Source organism: Nylanderia fulva, unplaced genomic scaffold (genome assembly GCF_048542155.1).
Source record: "Nylanderia fulva isolate GAGA-0341 unplaced genomic scaffold, ASM4854215v1 Scaffold9, whole genome shotgun sequence".
In the NCBI taxonomy this organism is placed as follows: domain Eukaryota; kingdom Metazoa; phylum Arthropoda; class Insecta; order Hymenoptera; family Formicidae; genus Nylanderia; species Nylanderia fulva.
Genome location: NW_028191026.1, coordinates 1,456,711 through 1,483,425, shown reverse-complemented (window position 1 = coordinate 1,483,425; position 26,715 = coordinate 1,456,711). Strand labels below are relative to the sequence as shown.

Here is a 26,715-nt window from a genome sequence, read left to right as displayed (position 1 = left end):
TAATGCTGAAAATGAACTTTATACTAAAATTTACATAAACTTTATACGTAAACTTTCAAAAAATCAAAGAAGCATTAAAAAATCTCTAGACAGTCTTTTTTCACATATATACATTCGTATATATTTCATTCCGTTTTTTGCATACTTAATCAATATTTCACTTCAATAACTATATATATATATTATTTAAAAATTATATTAATTATATTATATAAAATTCTACGATATTAATTGAAAAAAAAAATTGGAAAGGGATTGAAATTTGGAGAGATGCGAGAAAATATCGCGGTCTTTTTTGCTCGAATGAAAGAAAGAATCTCTCCTCGCCTCGTAGAATGATAAAAGCCCAGTATCGCTCCCCTCCGAAGTATCGACCTATCCCCCTGAAACCGCCTGTATACGTGGGGTCTCGTGGGCGTCCGTGGGGGCCGCGGATCCATCCACCTCCACCAAAGCACCTCCCGGTTGCTTCGTGCGAGCACGCGAGAGCGAGAGAAATATGGTGGAGTGGTAGGTTGGCATACCGCGGTGAGAGTAGTCGCAAAGAGAGGTGGGACGAGAGGTGGCGAAGGTGGCGTGTAGTAGTATAGTAGGTAGAGAATATCTCGGGAAATCGCGCTCCCGTAAAGTGGAACAGTGACAGCCGTCTGCGGCGGTGGATGATAAAATGAGAGGGACCAAGGAAGGGATCTATTTATTATTTGGCGTAAGCCGCATCGGAAAGAAAGAGTATGACTGTAAGGAAAAATTGGGGGAAACATATAGAAGAGAGGATAGCGCAAAAGTGATCGAGCAATGTAAAATAATATGATGATGTATAGTAGAACGCGAACGGTATATGTCTCTTATAGTATATACAAGTCGTATAGAAAAAGGTATACAATCGTGCGTGCTGATATAAAAAGTAGATACATGAAAATAATGAAGGAGTAGGTATTTCTTAGTCGCGATTCTCTCGCGATTATTCCTTAATTGCTCCACCACTTGAGAAATTTCTATATCATTAATTTTAGTTTTCAAACGATTATATATACATATGTTTGAAGAATTATTTATGTGCTCGCGTGCGTTCTTTTTTTTAATAACGATATACAATTTTTTAATAACCATTTCGAGTAACGCTAACGGTATAAATCAAATCCAATCATGATTAAATCAACATTTTAAAAAATGACAATGAAGAGGAAGGTAGATATACGAGGAAAAAATAAACAGCTGGAGAAATGTCAAATTCTATATATAGTTATATACGCTGACCATTTGTTCTTTATTTTAAAGGCCAGTCCTTTATTTCAAGTAGTTGCCCTTTAGATTTATTCATTTATCCAAAACTCAATTTTATCCTTAATTTTTCAAATTCTGTCCTTTATTATTTATTTAGCATTCTAATGTTTAGTATTAACAAGAGAATTTGTACAAAAGCAATGGAACCTATTTAAGAAACCAAGTATTTATTTCAACATAGTCGAATCAGTTTTAAACTATACATGGAAAAAGAAGAGTTTCTCTGATTAATATTTACTACAATAAAAAATATTAATATGTACATAGTAAAATTAATCAAACATATTTTATATCTTATTGTGGTAGATATTAATATTTTCTATTGCGGTAAATATTAAATATTAATCAGAGAAACTCTTACAAAATTTTTCCAATACCACGATTACCATGATTTTCAGGGTAAATTCTAAGAGAAAATTCTGTACCAAGAGTAGACATTCTTTGATAGAATCTCACAGAATTTTTTTAACTCATCGATCTCCACTTTGGTCCCAAACTGATTTGGAAACATGTTGCCGCAACTCTAAAATTTTCAGCCTTGTCCTTTATTTCCTCTCAGAAAATATGGTCACCGTAGCTATCTATATATGTAATATAAATTTCTACGCGATGGTTCGCTTCTTTGATTCTTTCTTGCTTCGAGTCCCTCGACTTGCTTTTTCTTCTGCCTCGTCTCTTACGTGTCTCTCTCGTTCGGGCGTAATTCCTTCAAGGTATCTCTCTCCTTCTTCAGCTCGTTGTTGCTTCTCGTTCTCTTTTCTTCTCTCTTTCGTCTTGGTCCGTCTCTGTCTTTCTCGTGTCATGATACCTCGCCATCGCTCGATTCTTTGTGCCTGCCGGGGCAGTTTCAGGCGCAGGTAGCACTCCGGATCTTTTTCCTCCTCCAAACAACACGGTGCACATGTATAAGTGCATGTCCTCGCGACGACGATGTAGGCAGCAGCTGCGCGTGTGTCAGTTTGGCTGCATCATGGCACAGTATGCTCGACACGTTCACTATAACGAGAAAATACTTTTAATAAATACGTTTCGTGAAAAAGAAAGAAGTTCGACGAGGGTTTAACAGGGTATAAATGTGCTCGGCTAGACTAGAAAGGCGAGAAATGTTTCACGTCCGCAAGAACCGACCTTGATAGAGTCGGAGCAAATTTGGTGATTTGCTATGCTACCTGTGTAGAACAGATGGCAGATCGATTGAAATACGTATAAAAATACTTTTTCTGAGATGTCTCCATTTTTCTAGCTTGATATCGAGAAATTGATTAATTAAGCTTGCATGACAGAATATATAAGTTGATTTTTATCAGTTGAATATCAATTATATTTTTTATCGTCTTATTTTATAACTCGTTTCTTTTTGTTGCGTCATCATTATGCAAGATGAAGGTAAAATGAGAAGGTTAATAGACAAACGGAAATATCACAAAGGAGTAGTCCCACGAGTACATCTGCGTGCTTGGACTCGCTGATATTTCCATTGATTAAATGAAGACTGCGTGCACAGTCTATAATGCAAAGTTATATATAGATACCGCACAATTCTACCCTCTTTTATAAATTGTCAGTTCTCGTTTGCTCTTGCTTGATAACGGATCGTGAAGATAAGGCAAATGAAAAACAATCTATATATATAATCATAAGGTGAAAAGAAATTAACAATTTTTCTTAACACGAGATATAAATTTTTAATATCTGTACAAGATTACTTGTTCCACTAAATAAATATACGTTTACTTATTTCTTTGATAATATAAATTGCATAGTTTTTGGCGCAAAAAAATACATAAAGAAGATATATGGGAGATCTTAGAAATTTTGAAACGTCTCGTTTTAAGGGATAAAACGCGTTTTTCGATAGCACAGTCTGGCTGCGGTCCCCTTTCATCCTTTTTCCGGACGCATGCGTACACCGGTGCGTAATGCGGGTCGTAGACCTGCGGTAAATGCAGTTTGGCCGGTCGACCTCGTCGGCGACATCGTTTTCGAATCCATTCCGAATGTCGCGAGACGACTCTTCGGGATGACATTATTAATAGTTAACGCAACATCTGCCGTATGATAAGCGCGACATTGCTGGGGCCTTTATAGTTAACGCGACATTGTCACCATTGTGTGTGACATTCACAATCAGTCAGTCCTTGCGTTGCGTCACGAATATGATGCAAGCTTAACATCTTATTTCGATGACATACTCATTTTCGTCGTTTTTTCGCCTCTTAATTTTTTTTCTTTATACTATCCGACTATATTAATCGTTCTTAATATTTTTATATTATACACAGAGAGAATTTTCCCTTAGAATTTACCCTGAAAATCATGATAATCGTGGGACGATATATGGTACTGAAAGAATTTTATAAGAGTTTCTCTGATTAATATATTTTATATCTTATTGTGATAGATATTAATATTTTTTATTGTGCGGTAAATATTAATCAGAGAAACTTTTATAAAATTCTTCCAATGCCATATTGTCCCACGATTACTATATATGATTTTCAGGATAAATTCTAAGAGAAAATTCTCTTCGTGTATATACTTATGTGTATACGTGTATTTCATAAGATTCTTTTAATTGTCAGTATACGCATAAAAGAATGCGGATTTAGAATCAATCTCACGCTAATCTTTCGCACTTGAAGAAGAATAAATACACTGGAAAAAATTTATCAACTTGATTAAGCCTTTCAACTAAATACTATTTTGTTAATTGAACATATACTAGTATTTAAATCAAATATACGTTTTGCTAGATTTAATATTTAATTTAAATAGTCGTACATGTTCAATTGACAAAATAATATTTAGTTGAAAAAGGTTTTGTCAAGTTAACAAATTTGTTTTCAATGTGTTTTTGTTTGCGGCGTACGTCTATGTAGAAAATTTTATACAAGGCGGCATAATTCACGGACGCGATACGGCACTTTGCGTCAGCGTCAAGTGCCATCGATGGTGCGAATGTGTCATTGTGGGATTTCTGTTAGTCATCATCGTGTTGCGCGTAGAAGGAGTGGACTTTAAGCGTCGGTTTTCTGCTCGTCGCAGAAGAACGACAGCGATATGTCCTTTTTTTCTTTTTTTTTCTTTTTTTCATTGAAATATTCGTGGTACATCGTGTAAACATCTCGTTTAATTACTCGGGAATGTTAACGTAATTTGTTTAATTATACTTATTCCAACCGTGTCAGCATGATTTTTTCCCCTTCTGGATATTATGAAAGAGAAAGTCAGCCTTGCGCGAGACTGTATAATAACCGTATAAGTATTAGCGTAACTTTACATGTAGGTTTGCCCGCGAGAGGACTTATTGGAATCCATTCTTTGTCGGGGGAGACGATCTTTAATCAAAATTTCGAATTGGACATGCGAGCAATAAATAACATCTGACGATGCAGAAGGCGAGAAATCTCGGGATCGTATTGCAGTCGTATGCGGAATGCGCTAAACTCGCCAATTTTATCGCCGACTTCTGCGAAAATCTCGTCCGAATGTACGATTGACGTGTCGGAGAAACGAGCCTCCTAAGAGTTTATACATCCCTTGTTATTTTTCGCGAGCGAAAAACATGTTTATCGGCTGTGCTCGCGCTCGGGACAAGTCGCTCAAGAGTTGAACGTGCTTGAACGGCCGAGTGAATCAACGTGGACGGTCGCCAATTCGAGAAAACAGGATGATCGATCGAGCGGAATTGCGGTGGATTTAAAGAGACCACGTAGCTCGTTTAGCAGCGAGAAGAGACGAGAGGCACCCGTCAAATTATGTATATCGGCGCGGCAGTCTAGAAATTCCGAATTATCTTGTCTTCCGAGAAAGGAACGCTTATCATCGCTTATCGATATTAGTCGGAATTAATAACGAATTCGCGATAACTCTCCGAATGTCGCATAATTGCAATTAATAAAGGCTCGATATTTCAAACGAACAACAAATTTATACATCAATTTTTTATGTTGAAATAATAGTCGAGTCAAGTTTTTATATTTATTCTCTTTATTTTATGTAACCGCGTATATATATATATATATATATAGTTTAATTTAGCTTCATTAAATTTTTCTAAGAAGCGAGAGCAAGAAAGAGAGAGGAAGCATTTATTTCTTCGCATTCATATATTACATTGTGTTTATATTACCACGAACTAATGTTAATTCAGCTGATCGAGACGACAGGGATGCGCGCGCATTCACGAGACGCGTGGCAGGATGATTATACTATAAAATTACATCTACGTGGCTTTTTGACATACTGTATACATAATTGTGCCTCTACGCATTATATGAATATTTTCTTACACGGACTATATATAGCCGTGTGACTAATTTGTTATTTTGTCATTACATATTAAAAAATAGTAAACACTATATCATAAACAGTTATTAAATGACGCAAAATAATATGTAATAATTAAAAAAAGGAGAAACAATAATTATCTAGAAAAACGTAACAATTTATTTGATGCCATTTTATCCATCAAATATCTGCATTATGTGCATCAGTACTGCATATTTAATTTTTCTTGCCGTTGTAGTATTTATTAGTTTGTCGATTATATAGTATTAGTATCGGATAATTTTGGTATACTTTGGTATAATTTGTTTACTTGAAAAATAATACAATTGACTCTATAACAATTAAAACGAAATACCTACGTTTTATGTTCATGAAAAGCTACTTTGCGAAAGTAAATGACGTTTACATTTAATTAGATACAGATGTTATTGATTAAATAAATAGATTTTCTACCATTTTCTGCATCTGAGGTATTTATCAATATATATCATCTTGTGTATTATAGATATTTTCCCGTCACAGCTACTGTTTCTTTGTAATGCTTAGGGAAGCATTTCGTTTCTATTGTCAGTTGTATTTCCTCCTTTGTGTTTCCTAAAACTGAAAAGAATCGCTGAGTCGTTAAGAAACCTTTGTGAATGTAAAGCACCGTCAATACTTGACGTAGCTATTTGTCAACATATTATCTCGAGTAAACATATCATCTCCTGTCTCATTAGATAGATATGATGACAGTGGTCAATTTCTTTGTTAAATACTTTAGGAAAATTGCTTTGTCTGGTTATTTATGTGAATGTTGAATGGAGTATTAACGGCTTAGCCTTTTTAAATATAAAGCATCCAATTTGATGGTATAATTTAAAGTGTTGACAGAATATTATATGGGTATTCTGTTAATTTTTTTTATGCTACAATTAAATTCTACAAATATAAGAAAATTATTTAAATTTATTAAAATTATTAAAAATAAAAAAGCGGAATTTTTTTTATGCGAAAAAAACAATGATCTTAATTATACATCTTTTAAATATATATATTTAAATATTTATTACATTAGAAAATAATTTAAATATTTATCTTGCTTTAAAGAGGGGAACTTGGAAAGCACAGGGGCGAAAAAGTTAGTCATCGTTCGCGTTGTCAAAATCGATTTCGCATTTCGTCTCCGCACATGTCGGAGCGCAAAAACGCGATTTACCTAGCCTATACGCACAAGGTATACGTATAGGCTAGCATTGTTTACGCGCCATGTGTGCAGCGGATGCGAGGCCGGTGCACGCACACGCGTGTTTCGCGCATGAGGGGAAGGTCGCGTCTCCTCCCTCTTTTTCCCTCCCCCACCCTCTTTCCCTCCCTCTTTTCCTCTCTCGCACTCCTTGATGTCCCTGGGTGCGGTGAAAAAAATATTTCGCAGCCACGCCGTCAAGATTCTCGGCGCCCCCCGAATTCCTTTCGCAAATTTGCCGCGAGCCATCAAAATATCTGTATGGAAAGACGATATGCGGAATTAAAATTTCATAAGAATATTTAATGAGAGTCCTATCATCCAGTTTAAAAGCGCATTTTTTTTTCTCATTGTCCTCGAGAAGCACGGATTATTTTTATTTTTAAATATCGAGGCGTCCTTGCATCGATTGCATACAGATATTTATAGTAACACAAATTAATACACGAATGCATCGATATAAAAATATTAGAAATATTGAAAGGATATACGTTGAATGCACATGCATATTAAAATTAAATTAATATAAAATATTATTAAGTATGACAACATAAATTAATATATAATTATTGAAAGATTTATTTATTAATCAACGTTACTTATTATTGCAAGACTCATTCTCGTCTTTGGATTGTTTGATAAATCAGTTGACGAGATAAATCTGAATTATTTCTTCCGGAATAGAAATGCACGAGGACAGACGTTTCTTTATGCATTCAAGACATTGCAGACATTTTTGGGAAGTAACGATTTTCCTTGGTCGTTGCCTATATCTAATCGCGACTGTGCACATGTTAATCTATCCTTGGAGAGATCATCTATCTGTTGGCGACGTTGCATGCGAACTGCTGCAGAGCCTTATCGATCGGCGAGGTGCGGCGGCTTAATTTTTTCTATAAAGGAGCAGCGCGTGGAATTTGCTCGAGAAATTCCTACACTGATATTAGATTTTCACGTGTATAATAGATGATTTTAACTTGAAGAAAATTACGACAGGTTTAAATTAATGCACTCTCGTTACAATAATTCCGTTGTAATTAATTATCTTATTATTTATTTGGTTATATTATTATTATTTATTAGCTATCTTATTATTATTACAGTACAATATTTTCACATTATCATCCAAGATTTTGTATAATAAAATTTCATAAATAATTTCGGCAATTAATTTATTATGTCGTAAGAACAAAGCCGCATTAAAATATTGCGGAGTTATTTATAAACCATAATGAGGCTGTTATTTTTAGCTGTACTTTCCACATTTATTTTTTGTCCCTCTCTCTCTCTCTCTCTCTCACTCTCAAAAGCGCGAGCATATAATCGGATTAGTTTAAGTACGGCAAAAGCGTGAAAAAATGTTATTAAAAAGAACAATACTGATCTCTCTGGAGTAGAACTGCATCAGCTTAAAAAGTTAGAGAAAAGTTAAGAGAGATTAAATGTATCCCATTACGTGGAGAAGCGGAAATTTACTTTCTATTATAATCGCAATAAACTCAAAGTGAGCACTGATATAATTTGTTTATGTGAAGCCCAGCGAGCGTACTTAATAACAAGTCTATAATTTTCCTTCACAATAAATCTACATCAATTATTTAAAACTAAAAGCCTGAAAATAAATCCCGCTAACGCGAAGGAAATCTAAATTTACTTGAAATATATATACATACAAAACAAACTCAAGGTAAGCGCAGTAATTGCTTTATTTTGACTACAATGAGCGTAAAAAAAGAATAAGTCTCACAATTAGTCATTCAAAAACAGATTTCTGTGTCGGCTAATTTCAATTTAATCTTAAAGTATATCTCATTATACATATGTAACATCTTTAACGTGTTTCTCGTCAAATATTAAATAACTGTATATAGTACACAGAGAGAATTTTCTCTTATTGTTAGAACATAGCCTGAAAATGATGGTAAACGTGAGACAATATAATTCTGAAAGAATTTTATAGGAATAAGTTTCTCTGATTAAAATATTTACCAGAATGAAATATAAAATATGTTCGATTAATTTTACTATGTGCATATTAATATTTTTTATCAGAAACTCATAAAAAATTCTTCCAATACCCCACGATTACCACGATTTTCCGAGTAAATTCTAAGAGAAAATTCTCTCCGTGTACAATACAATTTTTTTAGCTGAAAGTTTCGTCGTATTTGAAGATATTACAAAAAGATACAGAATCGTGAAAATACGTGTGACGCATCTAAACAAATTCTAAAGAGAAAGCGGTTCCAAATTCCACGAAGAATCCATAACGCGTGTCACTCTTGTGCAAAATATACCGTATACATATATATATATATATATAATAAGGAAGCGGAAATTTATTATCCCCGTGAAATATACTCTGCGAAACGGAGTGAAAATAAACGCTGTGAGCAATAATAAGCGAATAGGACAAAGTGCCTCGCGATTACAAACGTGTTTATCCCACATTCGCACAAATATATATTTCGCGTCTGACCTCTCTCTGAAGCAGCGTAAACGATAGCGATAGAAAGAGAGAGAGAGAGCAAAACGATAATATTTGTATTATAAACGCTATGCAAAAGAGGAGAGTCTCTTTAATTTACGTTCACCTCCTCTTATTCTAGAAACATTTATTCCGAATATCCCAGGGACTCTTTCTTTCTTTCTCCTTCGCCTTCTTCGTGACCTCATTACTATATGATATATAATTAATAAAAATAACGATATGTTTATTTATTTAAGACTAAAGATAGAAACGCAAATATTTGTCGAATCTCTCTCTCTCAGTCTCAGATTATCGGTTTATGATTTCTAATGAATGTATAAATTAGAACGGGCATTTTTCTATCTAGGATACGAGGTCTTAATGTGTGAAGAATTCTCTGTATGTGTGTGTTCTCATTCATGCACCGTAGGAGGGAGATGGAGGAATAAAGTCGCTTTGCGTCTTGGCGACTCGCATCTCGCATTTTAAAACTTTGCTCGCACGCTGCTGACGCATCGCGATGTGACGAGAGATTGGATTCAACTCCATTAAAAGTAATAAAATGTTGCCGCGACCCAGAAAAATATAATTTGCAGATTTATTTGCGCGACCGCGCTATTAATGTTTTTACGCCATATCACGCTCATTAATTAGCTCGATATTATCTATAAAAATATGAGGAGGCGCGTGAATTACATATTTATACAATCCTATAGAAACTACGTAATGTCTGCATATTTCTAAAAATTACATTTACATCACATTGAAGAAACAAAAATGAAATTTTTTCCCCTATTTCTCAGACATTTCTCTTTTTAATTATTCGCGTTACGTAAAAGATTAAATAGCGTAAAAAATACACGTTTTTCTGCGGCGGAGATCTTTTATTTATTCATTCGTCGCAATTACAATCCACGCGGGCAATCAATCGACATCAGTTTCCCTTTCTTCGCCGCTGTAATTGTATTATCTCACTACTTCCATTTACTTTCCAATATGCGCTATACATATGCATGTACAGGGTGTCCCAGAACCAGTAGTAAACCTAATAGTAAATTTGGAGATGATTTTTCTTCAACGAAAATGTCAAGACATCAATCATTTTTAAATATTAACAAAATCACATTCTTTTATTAATGTAGAGTTTACATTACTTAATAGAATTTTAATTTCTCTTTCTGCTAAGGATCTCTTTTTGCTAAGGAAAAATCGTCTCCAAATGATCCCAGGAATTTGCCATTAACGGGTATACTTTTGGGACACCCTGTATAGAGAGTATCGAATGATTTTCTTCTCTCCGAGTTTTCGAAGCTCCTAACCCGGAACCATGTTTCCGCCACCTTGTGCTTTCGCGATTTACGTCAGTAGGTATCCCCGTTAGTTTAATTTATACAAAAAGCCGGGAGTTTACCGCTACGAATAAAAGCGAGGCGATATGAAGAAAGAACGAGAGAGAGGATGAGGAGGCTTCGGAATACTCGAGGTATACATAAAAGGCTAGACTTTACATTCACCGGCGCAACGCGGCGCTTCGCTTTTAATATCGACTTGTCTCGGAGTTTCGATTCGAAATATCGCGATGACGAGCACGTTCGCAACGCGCGGTTATCGCAGCGATTGCTTTTTATCGTCGACGCCGAGTAAAGGTCAGCGACACACAGATGTCGATCCGTGCTTACGATTTTATGGACACGTCTTCTCTCCGAAACGAGACGCCAAATTTCAAGCAAATATATACACTGTGAGATAATATCAGATATTCTCTCTTACGACACACCTTGAAATCTGAACTCTAAACTCGGAGACATTACACCGGTTTCTCTCCTTTATTGACGTGCGTATATAATATGTATATATGCGAGAATCCCCGAGGCTCTCGAAGAGAGGAAGCAGCTTTACAGGCTCGGTTGATAAGCAACTTTAGCAATTACAACGGAGATAACGAGTGTTGTTGACAAACTGTCGACCAAGCGAAACTCCGTTTTCCTGCGCCAGACGCACGTAAGGTTCCATTTTTGTGTGTTCAATTCAATCGCCACGTGGCGACGTTATCAATTCGTTAGTCCACGATAAGAACTTTCATCCAAAAGTTGCTGCCACGACAGTTGGTTACAATAGAAAATAAGATAAGACTAAATTCGAATAAATATAAATGTATTCGAGAATCATTTTAATAATTTTATTTATTTTTGTATATAGTAAATATAATTATATATATATTTTTTAACGAAAAAAATGTGAAGTAGTTTGCGAAGTAAGGTGTCACACCGAAAATATACAAGTAAATCTTGTTATTTAGAGACAATTTTCCTCGGCAAAAATATAGAAGCATTAATAATTTTTGAGTTATAAGCGATTGAAAATAAAGGGTTTTTCGCGAACTAAGCCTTGTGAAAATAAAATATTAACAAAACCACATTCTTCAATTAATTCAAGTAGAGTTGACTTTGATAAAATTTTAATTTAAGGTTCAGGTTATAAAGATACATGATGTTAAAAATTGGGAACATCCAAAAAATGATGGCCTCCCTCGACATTTTTGCTGAGGAAAAATCATCTCCAAATAACGAGATTTACTTGTATATTTTCGGCGTGACACTTTATGTCAGACACCCTGTACATACGCAAAAAGATATAATTATCAATTTTACGGATAATAGTTTCAAAGTGCATTCGGTTGTCTCTATTATCGAGCTGCTTGGTTAGATGGTCACGCAATCAATTGCACAATTAATACGTCAATTAACCGATGATTAGGTAATTAATTGTATTAATTTTCTCTTCCGAGAATCTCTCGTTGCACAGTTGCTGCGCAGCAAATTTGAATTATGCACACCAAAATTTATTCGCCCATGCAATCCGCACGCGCTATTTGCATAAACGCCAATGAGGGAAATATTCGACGCTTGCTTTCGCAATCGCTTTAACGCGCATCTAATCGACAATTCGCAGCTTCCAATTGCGAGTCACTTTATTATGAGATACATGCTTATATCACTGCAACTTGCGCATAGTAAAACGGAACGCGGTTAATTGTTTAATACGTATTTAATCCTTGTTAGTGCATGCATAATTTTTCATTTTTTTGTCAATGTACGAGTGGAAAGTTGAAAGAAAAATTAATTTTCATTGAAACTCTGATTAGTTTTGCACAGGGCATAAAAATTGTTTCTTATGAAAATAAATCTGAATTTGAGATTTTTATTTTCGATAAATCTCTGTCCATCTTGAAGAAATTTACACAAGGAAAATATCGGAATAATTAAGTCGCTAGAATCGAACCCGAGTCTTTCGCTTGACTTGCTCTGATGAATAACGATTTAAACGTCGATGTTCCCGATTGCAAACATTTTAATTCCGACGTCAATCCGATGTAGCTTTATTAATCTTTTCATTTCGAATTCTTTTCAATCCCGGAACGAGCGCGTGGGTGACGTATATCAATCAATCAATTTTATTCAATATCTCATTCTTTGTCGATGAAATTGGTAATAACTCGAGCGATCTTGAAATGAACCAACATTCTAATTTCATGTGATGAACTAACGCAAAAAATAAGATTTTAAAACAAAAGATTTATTTAAAAACGTCTTCATCGTCATTCTGACCAAAATTATAATTCAAGATGATACATTTTTTTATTCTACACGGAGAAAATTTTCTCTTAGAATTTACCCTGAAAATCATGATAATCGTGGAATAATATAGTATTAGACGAATTGTATAAGAATTTCTCTGATTAAATATTTATTACAATAAAAAATAGTAATTTTCCATCACAACAAAATATAAAATATATTAATCAGAGAAATTCTTGTAAAATTCTTGCAGTACCATATCCCACCATATTACATAATTTTCAAGGTAAAGTCTAAGAAAAAATGCTTTCAGTATATTTGATTATCTGAAAATATAAAAAATTAAGACTATTAAAAATGGAAAAAAGAGTCGTTAATACGGTATATAAATTGATGAAACGAAGAGAGAGAAAGCGACGTACCATCAACCTCGAGCATTTTACAAATACGCGCGCGAGATAAAGTCAATATCTCTCCCGAGCGATCGTGATCGATGCATATATTCGCCAAGGCCGAGAGAAGTTTCGCCTTTTTTCCCATTCTTGTTTGTCGATCGGCCGCGTAGAGCGTTTCGCAATGGGAACCCATCGTTAGCCGCTCGCCGTTGAAGGAAAGTGACAGTGATATCTGGACTCTCGATGTGGCCAGGCACGTCGTTGCTGGAAAGGGTGGGTAGTCGGGCGTTACCCTGTGCGGTAGAAAATCTCCCGGTGTTCGGTTTCATATGCATATATACAGGGGCGCGATATGTTTCGCCTTCGTATTTCGACGAACGAATAATCGCCTCTTGCCCCTTTAACCAACAATTCGAATTTACCTAGCATTATTGATACGCGGGGAGAATTTTCTCTTTCAATTTATTCGGAAAATTATTTTTGTTAATCGGAGGGTAATATATGATATTGCGAGAATTTTATAAGAATTTCTCTGATTAATATTTCCCACAATAAAGAATAATAATGTAACATGGTAAAATTAATCCAACATATCTTATATGTTATTGTGGTAGATATTAATTATCATGATTTTCAGGGTAAATTCTGAGAGAAAATTCTCTCTGTGTACAATTTATCAAACTATCAAGAACGAATGTTGAGAATGATAAAAAAAACATTTTCGAAACTTGAAAATAAATTTAAATTTTTTATTTGAATACGATCACTTGAATCGAGGTAACTAAAATTTCGACTCTTAAGAGATCAAAATTGATGGGATGATATATATAAAAAAAAAAAAAACTGCGCGATACCTCCACATAGATCACAATAGTTGTAACCCTTTAAGACCGACGTTGTTTTGATAATCGAGATATAATTTGACCTCGCATTGATCACAAGCTTGCGTGTCGATAATCGCGGAGCTTTAAGTTCACCTGCTCGGCCTCGTCATTTTTTCAAATCGCTCTGCTTCGCGCAAATATCACCGGGTTGAATGAGTGAACGAGAAACAACGGGACGCGACGTGAAAGGTGGAAGAAACACACAACACACCCAGATTTATTTTTTCGTGTGCGAGGAATAAGAATATATATGCGTTCGGTCCATTCGTCAAGCTCGAGAGAGATAACGACGGGCATTTCGGCGCTCGTGAAAATGGTTCGAGGGTACAATAACCCGGGTGTGTACGCGACACCCAGGACGATCTGGCATCGAACATCGTCCCCTTCCTCTTCTCATTCTCCCCTGCATCATCGGTTATATCTGAACGAAGCGCATTCTCCATACATCTTCGTCGATGACGTTAGAGACGAACGGATAGCTCACAAAGTGAGCGTCTCCTTTCGTTTAGTTATGTTCTTGAGATTGTATATTGCCAGCTTCATTTTTTTTTCTTTACATGTATAAAATATAAAGCTAAGAGAATGACACTCAAATTTATATATCCGTTGCATATTGACATTTTTATTTTTCTACCAAATGTATTATGAATAAAATAAAACATTATTGTTATTATTATTATAAAATGTGAAATTGGGTGTTGCAAAAAGATTACCGTTCTGATAATTTATCAAACTATCAAGAAAGAATGTTAACAATTACAAAAAATTCTTAAGCAATATTTTTGGACATATTAGTTTGCGACCAAAGTGTAATTTACAAAAAAAAATTTTGTGACTATTAAAAATCTACGTATTTTTATATATAGTTTGAAACTGATTCAATTATGTTGAAACAAACTCTTGACTTTTTTAAATAGCTTCTTGATAAGAGATTCTGTTGTTACAAATTCTCACATTAATTCTACGACATTAAAATACTATAAATAAAAAGGGCAAAATTGAGTTTCGAAAAAAAAAAATTTTAACTCGACTAAATCTTTCAACTAAATTCCTATTTTGTTAATTGAACATATATTCGTATTTGATTATATACACATTTTGTTAGATTCAATATGTTAATTTAATTTTTAAATATTTTTATATGTTCAGTTAGTAAAATAATAATTTAATTAAAAGATTTAGGCAAGTTGACAAATTCTTGTTTTCAGTGTATGAAACAGCTACTTGAAATAAAGGACTGTCCTTTAGAATAAAGGTCTTCGTATTTATAATTAAGTCTGTAGTGAAAACGCTCGACATTATTCAGACACGTTACTGGGAGTCCGTGTGGTCTAAATCTTCTGGGTCGGCATTTTCTTATCGGTCCCTTTCTACGACGATCGCGTTATCACGAGGTTTCCGTCAATGCCAGGCCGCGAGGTCGCGCAGACTTGAAGAGAAGGTACATATAATATACACAGTTGAAAAATGTGTGTTAAATTTAACATGTCTCAAACAGGCTATAGAAATTTTTGTGTTAATTTAAAAAAATATGAATATGTCAGGTATGAAACGGAGACACAATAAATACTGTGTTAATATTTTAACACAAAATAAATCCAAAACTTCAAGTAATTTAAAATAAATTTTGTGTAAAATTAACACAATTTTAATGTAAAAATTAACGAAAAATATGTTGATTTTAGACTTTGTCATCCCTACTTATAAAATAAAAAATCAACATTTTTTCTATAAATTTTAACAGATGAATCTTGTTACTAATAAAACAGAACATATTTATTGTGTAAAATTAAAAATAGATGCACATTGTGTGTGTTATTTTTACATTTTTTTCAGTAGTTTTAAGAATTTAACATTTTTAATTTAAATTCAATTAACACAACAGCAATGTGTTAAATATTTAACACAAAAATTTTAACGGAGGCCGTTTTTAACAAGAAAACATCAATTTTCCTACTGTGTATATATAAACATATACATACCTATATCTATCACAGTGTTTTTTGTGCGTGCGCGTAAACACGCATCGACTCATCGATGCATGTGCTATATTGCAACGTAATTGCATACATATGCGAGATATCGGCGCGATAGCTCTCAGAAGGCGTATCGCGCCTTATCATCGTAATCGCGCCTTATCATCGTAATCGCGCACGGTGAAGAACGCTGGTGAGTTGGGGAGATAGAAAGACAGCAAACTCCGGAGCGAGTCGGATGACTCGAGTAAATTACTCGAACGATTAACGTGTGACGTGGCCGATAGCGAGATATTTTTAGTTTTTATCAAATGCGTAATTCCCCTTCTGTTTAAGATTAAAAAATACCTCGAAATACAAACGAAGAAAAGAAAGAAGTCAAGAATTTTAGTGTAATAAAAATTAATAGGCTATATTTTTATGGTTTTCGCCTGTTTGCGTGTTTGCATTTAAATCAGATGGTACAAATTTTATTTTTATTATTCGTTCATATATAATTATCTTCCTTTTGAGTTTGTGTGTTAAAATTAAATAATAATTGCATAACATCAAATATATATTAAACAGGATTCTATTTTAAATCGCCACGCACGTGGTATATAAAAGATAATAGGGGAAAAATATGAAAAAAATAATATGAAAAAATAAAAAGCTCAAATCAATTTACGTAACTGTCGCTCTGCATTCTTTTTGTTTCGCGTTGGCGGTATAATTGTTCCTATTTTGCTATCTCTCCAAAATAACAGGGCATCGCTTGCGCCTCACGTTTCCGCTCATTGAGCCTCTCCAAAGCGACTTTTTATCGCGCGCGTTTATACGCACGCGTGTGTTTATTTCGAACGATTTCCGCTCTTGGTAGCGATTGCATCAGCAACCTCGCGATAATACGTGCGTGCGAATCAGGTCGCGATGCACTTCGATTGCCAGAAATGCAGTGTGAAGTCCAGAAAAAGTTTCTCTTTCTTTTTTTCTCCCTCGTTCCATTTCGGGGAAATCGATTTTAATCAAACGGGAAAACAGCAGCGATAGAGTTTTCGCAAGCGCAACAAACTATATAATGGATGCATTTTTTTTGTTATCGGTTTTATCTCTGAAAATTCCGAATTCCAAATATCGCGGGGGAAAAAAAATACAACTTGTATATTCGACGCGTCATTTATTTAGAGATGAAAGGGCTAAAGAAAGTCGATATGTACCGATATATAGACCGGGATGTTTATGTCGGAGCGAGGCGACCCAATTCTGTCGACTGTTGCATACAAGTATTTTTCATCGATTTTGCCTTGGAATACCTTCTCTTGGCCGCGGTTCGCGGTTCGCTTTCTTCTCTTTCTTCGCGCTGCCTCTTTGAAGAATCAAACTCTCCACTCTCATTTAACACGCTCGTACAATTTCCACTTCCGGAAGACCCCTCGAATTTTATACGAATATTAAACACGAGTCTTGAGTCTCTCGAAAGCGATCAAACGAGAGCAGATGCAGCGAGAAAGAAACTCTTTTCGTCGGAGGATCATCAACGATTTTACGAGCAGATCGTTAGGTTTCGCGTATCAAATAATTTTTCGCAGAAATTTGTCTCGATTCTCTTCTATAGGCATCTTTAAAAAATCATTAGCATAAAAGCAAAGTAATTATAGATAGTAAATCTACCGTACACATTTTTATCAATAACTATATAGATATTTGTATACCTTATGTTTGTCGAAGAGAAAAGTGACTGCTGTTAACGATTCTCTCAATAAAGTATATTAATTTCTAATATATTTGACATTTAATTTTTCCTTTTTCAATATATTTTTTTAAATATACTATCGCATGCAATATTTGATGGTGCTTTTATTTCCGTCGAAGATGATGATATATATATATATATATTACAACACACATAGCACATAAAAATACTCAAGTATAATTGAAGCAATAAGCGATAAAAATTTATAAATAAAATATGAATACATATATTTTTATATCCCTCTTATAATTAAAATTTCTTTATAACTGTGTTTACGTAAAACAATCTTAAAAATAATATTACCTGAAAATGACCTAGATGAATCGCCATATAATTTTAATTTTTTATCTAGATATATTTAAAACAAAATCTTACCTAAGATGACTTTACATATTTTTATCCCCTATCTTTATCTAGCTAATTTAAAAATGATCTAAGCACAACACCGATGATAACCGTCCTGTGGATATTTCTGTTTCAGGCAGCTGCGCGAAGGAACGCTCGCGGAAAATGGCCTACAGAACGACAGTCGGCTCACGTTGCTGCCGAGCGTGGAAACCGGACTGTTGGTAAGTTGAACTCTGCTGTTCCGTATTCTCTTGCACGTGGATAATAATTAAGTGAACCCACTGGCGCCGTAATAATGAGCAGGTATATCGGGGCAGGTTTTATCTGCGCATATCGCATCATCAAAGAGAGAGAGAGAGAAATCAACGAAAGGCCCTGTAAGGTCTCGATCTCTTCCTCTTCTGTCAAGTTTTATGAAACTGCATTATTACTGAAAAAATAAGAAAATTTATTCAATATAGAAAATACATTTTATTTTGCATTTCGAATTATATGGCACATATAATTATTAATAATTGAAATAATAATTCCAATTGGAATAGACATTTTATTTTTAATTATTCGAGATGATTAGATGATTCTCTGTCGGATGCTTCTAACTGGGATTTTTTTTCTGTCGCATCCGCGATCACAACCTGGATTCTCACACCATCCTGGAACCGTTCCTCGGCGACTCCGGTGACTCGGAAAACTTGTAAGAGAAAGAACGTACACGAAGAAGGTGCGCGATCCACCGCGGACACAAACGCCGTTAACTTCGGCGTTCGCGTATCGTCGGGTCACTTGGTTTCTCGGTCACGCCATATCGTCCCCGACACCTTTATCCTTTGATTCGCGGATCCGTTGCGATTTTAAGCTCCTCTCTTCTTGGTCCTTTGCGCATTTTAAGATGAATCTATATTCCAAAAAAATAAGATAATCGCAGACTTGCGAAACGTGTTAAACATGTTTTAGAAGCTTATTATTCGAAAAAAAATAATTGTCATTTTTGAAATATCTTCATTCTCTCTTCTTTTCAATTCTTATTTCGTCAAAAATCATTTTATGAAATTTTTAGCCAATTACGAATGTTTTGAAGATTAGAAATTTTTGATATAGTTGCATGATTAAATTGAAATATCGATGTAATAAATATTCTTGTAGTTCGGGAAAATTTATGCGACACAAATTTCAACTTTATAAAAGCCGCTTGTGACATACACACAACATCTGGTCGCGCAACGATCTGTTACAGAAATCGGAACGCATAAACATATGACGCCCAGGCGACCATATGACTTTAGGCGATGTAACGTTTCGTAAAGTCTGGTCGAAGTAACGTAACGTAACGTAACGTAATCCTAACCCGACCCTAATCGGCCGCAATGTACAGGTGTTGTTCCGCACGCGGAACACCAGCCTTGAGGAAACAAGTTGTATAGTAACGTTACGGAAACGACTCTCCTCCCTCCTCGTTGTGCATTTCCGTTTAAGAATTACACGACTGCGAAGGATGTATCGTAAAACGAGAGAAAACAGATAGTCTAGGTAGTAAATTTCACGCATACGGAAATGCTCCAAGATGCTTTCCGCGTACACGGAGAGAATTTTACGCGTATTATACATATGTTGGGAGAATAACTTGTGTGCTCGCGTGCGTTTTTTTTTTTTTTATAATTATACAATTTTTTAATAACCATTTCGAGTAACTTCAAATCAAGTCCAATCATGATTTAATTGACACTTTAAAAAATATGGTAATGAAGAGTATAGATAAGATAGATACAAGAAGAAAGATAAACAGCTGGAGGAACAGAATTTGTGTGAACAGGAGAGACAGAATTTGTACGAAAGCAACCTATTTTTAAGAATTATTTTTTTAAGAAACTTATTTAAGAAATCAAGTTTCAACATAGTCAAATCTCTTAGAATTTACCCTGAAAATTATGGTAATTGTGGGACAATTTGGTATTGGAAGAATTTTATAAGAATTTCTCTGATTAATATTTACCACAATAACAAATATTAATATTCTATCACAATAAAATATAAAATATATTAATCAGAGAAATTCTTTATAAAATCCTTGCAATACCAAATTGTCCCACAATTACCACGCTTTTCAGGGTAAATTCTAAGAGAAAATTCTCTCGGTGCACAAACCTGAAGACAAGGAAAATGCGTACAGCGCATTGATCTCTCTTCAAGGCATATTTGAATAATCATTACACGATGAGGCGATCAGAGTAGAGGAAGAAGTATCGAAAATAAAGTGAAATAAATAATCCGGGAGAGTTTCCAGGAGATGATGACGCGTCAGTTTCTAGGATATCTCGCGATGTTTTCCGCGGCGCAGCTCGCCGTCGTCCGTGAATGAACTCCCGGTTTCGGAGCGTCGCGTCGGAAGGGTTAAAGGGGTCGAAGGCATTACGAGGGAGGGACACAACCCGGGGTCTTTCTCCCTTTCCCCCGAGGTCTGGAAATTGACTCTGGGCTCCAGCCGCTAGCAACAGCGCGCGCGCGCGCGGTCCTTATCGCGACCGAGACTTGTTCGCATGGCTGTCAAGGGGGACTGGCCCTCTCGCTCGGCTCTCTCGGTCACCCGCAGTCAATTTTAAAGGCTTGTCCTGGCTATGTACGTGTATGTGTACGATCGAGCCGAGGGCGCGCCTGTGTGTGTTCTTATGCGCGCGTCTCCCTCTCTCTCTCTTTCTCTTGCACGCCTTTTGCCTCCCTCTTTGCATCTCCAGTGATCGGTACACGGTATATAGGGTGTCGTGGAAAAACAGATCCGTTTTGTCATTACTTTTGAATGATTTTTTCCTGTACAATGATATATATTGATATTGATTGCGAGACGGAGAGTCTGCGTTGAAAAACCATGTGATTCGATACTTATTTCTATAATACGTGAAACATTTTTATATGAAACAATTTAAATGTTGCCTTTTTTTTACAAAAATTGAAATATTGGTTTGACATTTTAAGAGAGAAATTGAGTTTGACATTTCATATTGTAAACATATGGAATGCATTTTACGTAATTGATCGGGCGGTTTAGATCAAAATTGCATTAATAAAATTGTCATAACAATTTGGTAATTTTTCGTAAGCGTTTTAGAATTCGCAGCTACTGTGCAATGCCTTTTCGGTCAGATTATTCGAGACACCCTATGAATATCCTCGCTCGTGGGTGGTTTTACGGGTGGCAAACGAAGGGAAGGGACGCCTCTATGGACCTCTACGGATTCACGCAGCCGGATTCGGCTGCGAGTTCCTCGCGATCGAAGAGCAACGTTTCGCACAGCGCGCTTTCATCCTTTTTTCCCTCATCCGCTCGCTCGAGAGAGAGGGAACAACTCGGCGGTTGTTCGGCTTTTCGGACTTTGTTCGGCTCGCGAAATTACTCGTGAAATCATTAGACGTTGGCGAAATGGCAGAATCCATCTTCGACGCGGAGCCAGATTAATTTCGACTGTGGCTTCCCTATATATAAGCTTCAGTCAGTCTCATTTGACGATATTTGTATGCGTGATACATGCGCGCGTTATCATCCAGCTGTTTATCAAATTGCCAATTTGATTTAATCTTGCGATTATTGCTATATTGTCCACTACAGAGACAATTTTCTCTTAGAATTTACCTGGAAAATCATGGTAATTGTGGAATAATATTGGAAGAATTTTATAAGACTTATTCTCTGATTAATATTTACCACAATAAAAATATTAATTAATATCTAGCATAATAAGATATAAAATATATTCGATTAATTTTACTATGTACATATTATTATTTTTTATTATGATAAATATTAATTAGAAAAATTTTTCCAATACCATATTGTCTCACAATTACTATGATTTTCGGAGTAAATTCTAAGGGAAAATTCTCTCCGTGTATTATTCTAAGTAAAAGTTCAAAACCCGGACTCGTGCGATTAAAAGAGGTGTAATTTTTCACATCTTTATCATGCACGAGTTGCTACACACGGTAATTTTAAACGTACTCTATATTTGTTATATTATTATTATTATTATTATTATTATATACACGTGCAAGCGCGCTATATATCCTTGACATTTTAATACTCTTCTATATGAGTAAATAATTATGACAGTGGTTATAAAAAGCCGCGAAAGTCATACATTTAAACGTTATTTTATTTCGCAGAATACTTTGAGCGCTTAAATACAAATTCATCAATTGTTAATGGACATTAGTCAAATGTATATTTGAATGTATATATATATATATATATATATATATAAAGTAGGTTTGATATATATTGATAGGTATATTTTCCAAGATAAGATAAAGAAAAATGAAATCTTTCTCACGGATCTTATCTGACAATTGAAAATTATGTGTTAAATTTAACAGATATCACATGTCTCAAATCCACAGAAATTTTTGTGTTAATTTAACATAATATAGATATATGTTAAATGACGACATAAATACTGTGTTAATATTTTAACAAAAATAAATGCAAAACTTCAAATAATTAAAAATCAATTTTGTGTAAAATTAACACAGTTTTAATGTAAAAATATGTTAAGTTTAGATTTTATCATCTTTACTTACATATATTATAAAATAAAAAAATCAACATTTTTTCTGTAAATTTTAACTTAGATAAATCTTGTTGCTAATAACAGAATATATTTCTTGTGTAAAATTGAAAATAGGTGCACATTGTGTCATTTTCACATCTTTTTTCAGTTGTTTTAAAATGTAACATTTATGTTCAATTAACACGACAGCAATATATCTTAAATGAACACATGAATGTGTTAAATATTTAACACAAAAATTTTAACGAGGACCGCTTTTAACAAAAAAAAACACACAAATTTTTCATTTTACAGTATATCTATATATGCATATATATTTATTATTCGATATCTTTTGACGTTTGATATATGACGTTAAAAGACATTTAAAGACGATAGTCTTGCCTGGAAGAGGAACGTTATCGTTTTATTATCTAGAAACTGATAAACATCGTTGTGTTATCATATTGAATATGTGAAGTTTTTCGATCGACTACTTTATCCATAGTATCTAGATTTCCGGCGTTTTGATTCAATTGAAGACCGGCAATCGAGATTATCGCGTTAAGGCATGTACGATACACACACCCACTTTACGGTAAATTGATTTCGCGGTCGAAGATGACGATGGCAAGCCAATCGGTGTGTTGGCTATTTCCGTCGGAAATGCGTTTGGTCATTGGTCATTATTTCACCGTAGGACAGGAGAATTCGACGGATTATCATTGCATTTATTCTCTCGAGTCGAGCGCGCTTAAATAATCGATCAGAATTTCCTCTCATTTCTGGAATTTCAAGCGAGGCGGTAAATGAATTAAAAGAGACTCGCGGACAGGCGGGAGATTGAATTGAATAATTTTCACCTGAAAAGGGGCAAATAATGACATTATTTTCGGGGAAAAAAGAATTGTGCAGAGTGCTCGATATATTATATGTATAAAATTGTTGTTTCGCTTTAACACTCTTTATATGGTGCGATTAAAGAAAGAAACCTCAAACACGGGAGAAAATTCGATAAATAAATGATATTCGAATATCGAGTATACGAGAAAATACGTCGAGATTCTACTTTTGTATCTTTATGTTATACTTTTTATATCGATTTCTATTCCTCGTTCTTTTATTTATAACAGTTTAATTCCGATAACGAAAAGTCAACAAGTTCATCGTCAATTACGCGATCAACCGCGTCAGCGTTCAATCTATTTGACCCGCGTGTATCGCTTTTATTATCGCTTTCACTCATTTATAGTAGTTAATAGTATCAACTTTCGAGGAGTTCTCAACAAACGAAATATATCCTATATATAAGAATAGAAATTTCCTCCAGTACAATCGAGGAAGTTGAATAATAACAATGATGTAACACACTTTTTTGCGGCTATTCGGAGAAATTGTCAATATCTATGATATACAAATTGAAAAGAGATTTCAATTTTTCATTTTTTTTTCCTCGCACAGTTAAAACATTTCTGTTTTTAACAGATATCACAAACGGTCCACAGAAATTTTTGTGTTAATTTAATTGTTTTAATGTAAAAATTAACTGAAAATATATAGAATAAAAAATCAACATTTTTTTCTGTAAATTTTAACGGATAAACCTTGTCACTCTGTAATAAAACAGAACATACATCATTAACAATAGATACACATTGTGTTTTTACATCTTTTTCAGTTGTTTCAACACAGTAATCCTTTCCTTAAAATATATTAAATATCATATGAATGTGTTAAATATTTAACACAAAAGTTTTAACGTGGACCCTTTTTAACGAGAAAACACAAATTTTCCTACTGTGTGTGTGCAAGAATCTTGAAGAACGAAAGTTACAAAGACGTCTCGCAATTCTTACGCGATTCTGTCGCGATTCATCCGATCGATCGTTGCTCGTCGAGGAAGTTGGGTACCAGGGAGTGTGAACCCGATTGGTTAATCGTTTTGCAAGAGCGTTTCACCGACGAGATCGAGTTTGTTGACTCGCTGCTCTGTTCTCGCGAACGTACAAAAGAGCTCCGGATTTCGCGAGAACGAAGGAATCTCGATTTAAAGTCCAATATTTATACAAGTATTTTTATACATAAATATGTATATATATAATGCCGAAGAGATTTAAAAAGATCGGAATAAAGATAGCGGTCGATTAACTTGTCCATCTTCCAGCGAAGTTATTTCTTTCTTAATCTGCTATTTATTTAAATAAGAAACTTTTTTATCGAGAAAGTTCGCGATTATTTATACATTCTTATTAATATTTAATTAAATATTAAAAAATTGATTAAAATTTTTGTTATCGAGAGACGAAGTAATGTTCTAGGGAAAAATATTAAAATGACATGCCTTTCTCTGCGCGTATCGATCTTTGAGGAAAATAGAATTTAAGAGATGCAAAAGAGAAAGGAATCGATACAGTTGTGGAAGAGAAGTATTTCAACGACGTGTCGATTCGCGCGAAACTACTGCTTCACACAGTAGAAAAATTTGTTTTCTTGTTAAAAACGGTCCTCGTTAAAACGTTTGTGTTAATTTAACATATATTGCTGTTGTGTTAATTGAACTTAAATGTTAAATTATTAAAACAACTGAAAGAAAGATTAAAAATAACACAATGTGCATCTACTTTTAATTTTACACAATAAATATGTTCTCTTTTATTAGTGACAAGATTTATCTGTTAAAATTGGTTAAAATCTGTTAAAACGTTGATTTTTTATTTTATAAGTGAGGATGATAAAATCTAAAATCAACATATTTTTAGTTAATTTTTACATTAAAACTATATGTTAATTTTACACAAAATTTATTTTAAATTACTTGAAGGTTTGCATTTATTTTCATTATTATTATTCATTTAACATATCCGTATTATTTTTGTGTCAAATTAACAGAAAAATTTCTGTGGATCGTTTGGGACATGTGATATCTGTTTTTAACAAAAATTTTTCAACTGTGATCGTAACTGCGAAAGTAAACGCGCGTTATCATTCCCGTTCTCTTTTGCGACCCGATTAACACACGAGTATATCTTATCCCTTAGCAAGGTTTAATTTTAATGCGACACGTGCGACGAGCGCATCTCGGTTCGATAATGGAGAAACACTGCAGGTTTTATCGATATCGATTGCTTTCTTATATTTATAACGTGTCGGCGATGAATAATTCTGATTAATTAATAATTTATCGTCCTCGCGATTATATGTGTAAAATTTTAGAATTTTGTGATCTCCTTCCGCGTGTCATTATCTATCAACGATGACGACGACGACCTATGAATATTAAATATATGGTATACGGAAAGTAAACTTTGGTTGATAGTAGTGCATTTCTCTCTCTCTTTTCTCTTTCTCTCTTTTTCGAGATAGTCAGTTTCGCTGCGCGAAAATGATAATTTATATTTGTTTATAGATATACTCGAACGCAGGATATACTTGATCGCTCTCTTAAAACTGCATATTACGAAGAACGTGATATGCAGGCACGCGTGAAGGTCACATTCTTGCATGTAATATTTTTTACATATTGTTTTTCTGCGTATTGAGTCTACATATGATTAGTTGCATATTAGGAAAGACAGTTATTCCTACCAAAGTTCTTAATTTTTTATCGTGATAATTGTTTAAAAAAAATTCAACGATAATGCCTTTTTTTAATTTCATCTTAGAATTTTATCTTCAGGCGATTGGCTTGACATTATAAATAGTTGGAAAATTGATTAAGAAATATATGTGCATTTGTATAATTATAGAATTTTTGGAGAATTATAAGTGATATATAATGATTATGCGCAAATAGATAGCAAGTTGTTATGTCTCATTTAATTTCTAGTTAAATCGAACTTTAACGTACAAAATTAAGAAGATAGAAAGATATGGTCTTTAAGATTTACGTTGCAAAATTGACTTTATATAATGATTTAAAAATAAAATAATTTTTTTTGATAGATAGTGCTTTATATAGCATTTTATTTTATCGAATTATTTTTTTCCGAAGCTGCGAA

The 26,715-nt window shown here is 34.3% G+C and overlaps 1 protein-coding gene across 2 annotated transcripts in view; it reads left to right on the top strand.

The window, feature by feature from the left end:
* The window catches only part of LOC114946670 (uncharacterized), a 37,346-nt gene that overhangs the window by 4,206 nt on the left and 6,425 nt on the right, over nucleotides 1-26,715 (top strand). For both annotated transcript variants that reach the window (XM_029323312.2, XM_029323313.2), the window contains exon 2: nucleotides 18,316-18,403. In XM_029323312.2, coding sequence (XP_029179145.2) covers nucleotides 18,316-18,403 — 88 coding nt within the window. The remainder of the gene's footprint in view (nucleotides 1-18,315; nucleotides 18,404-26,715) is intronic.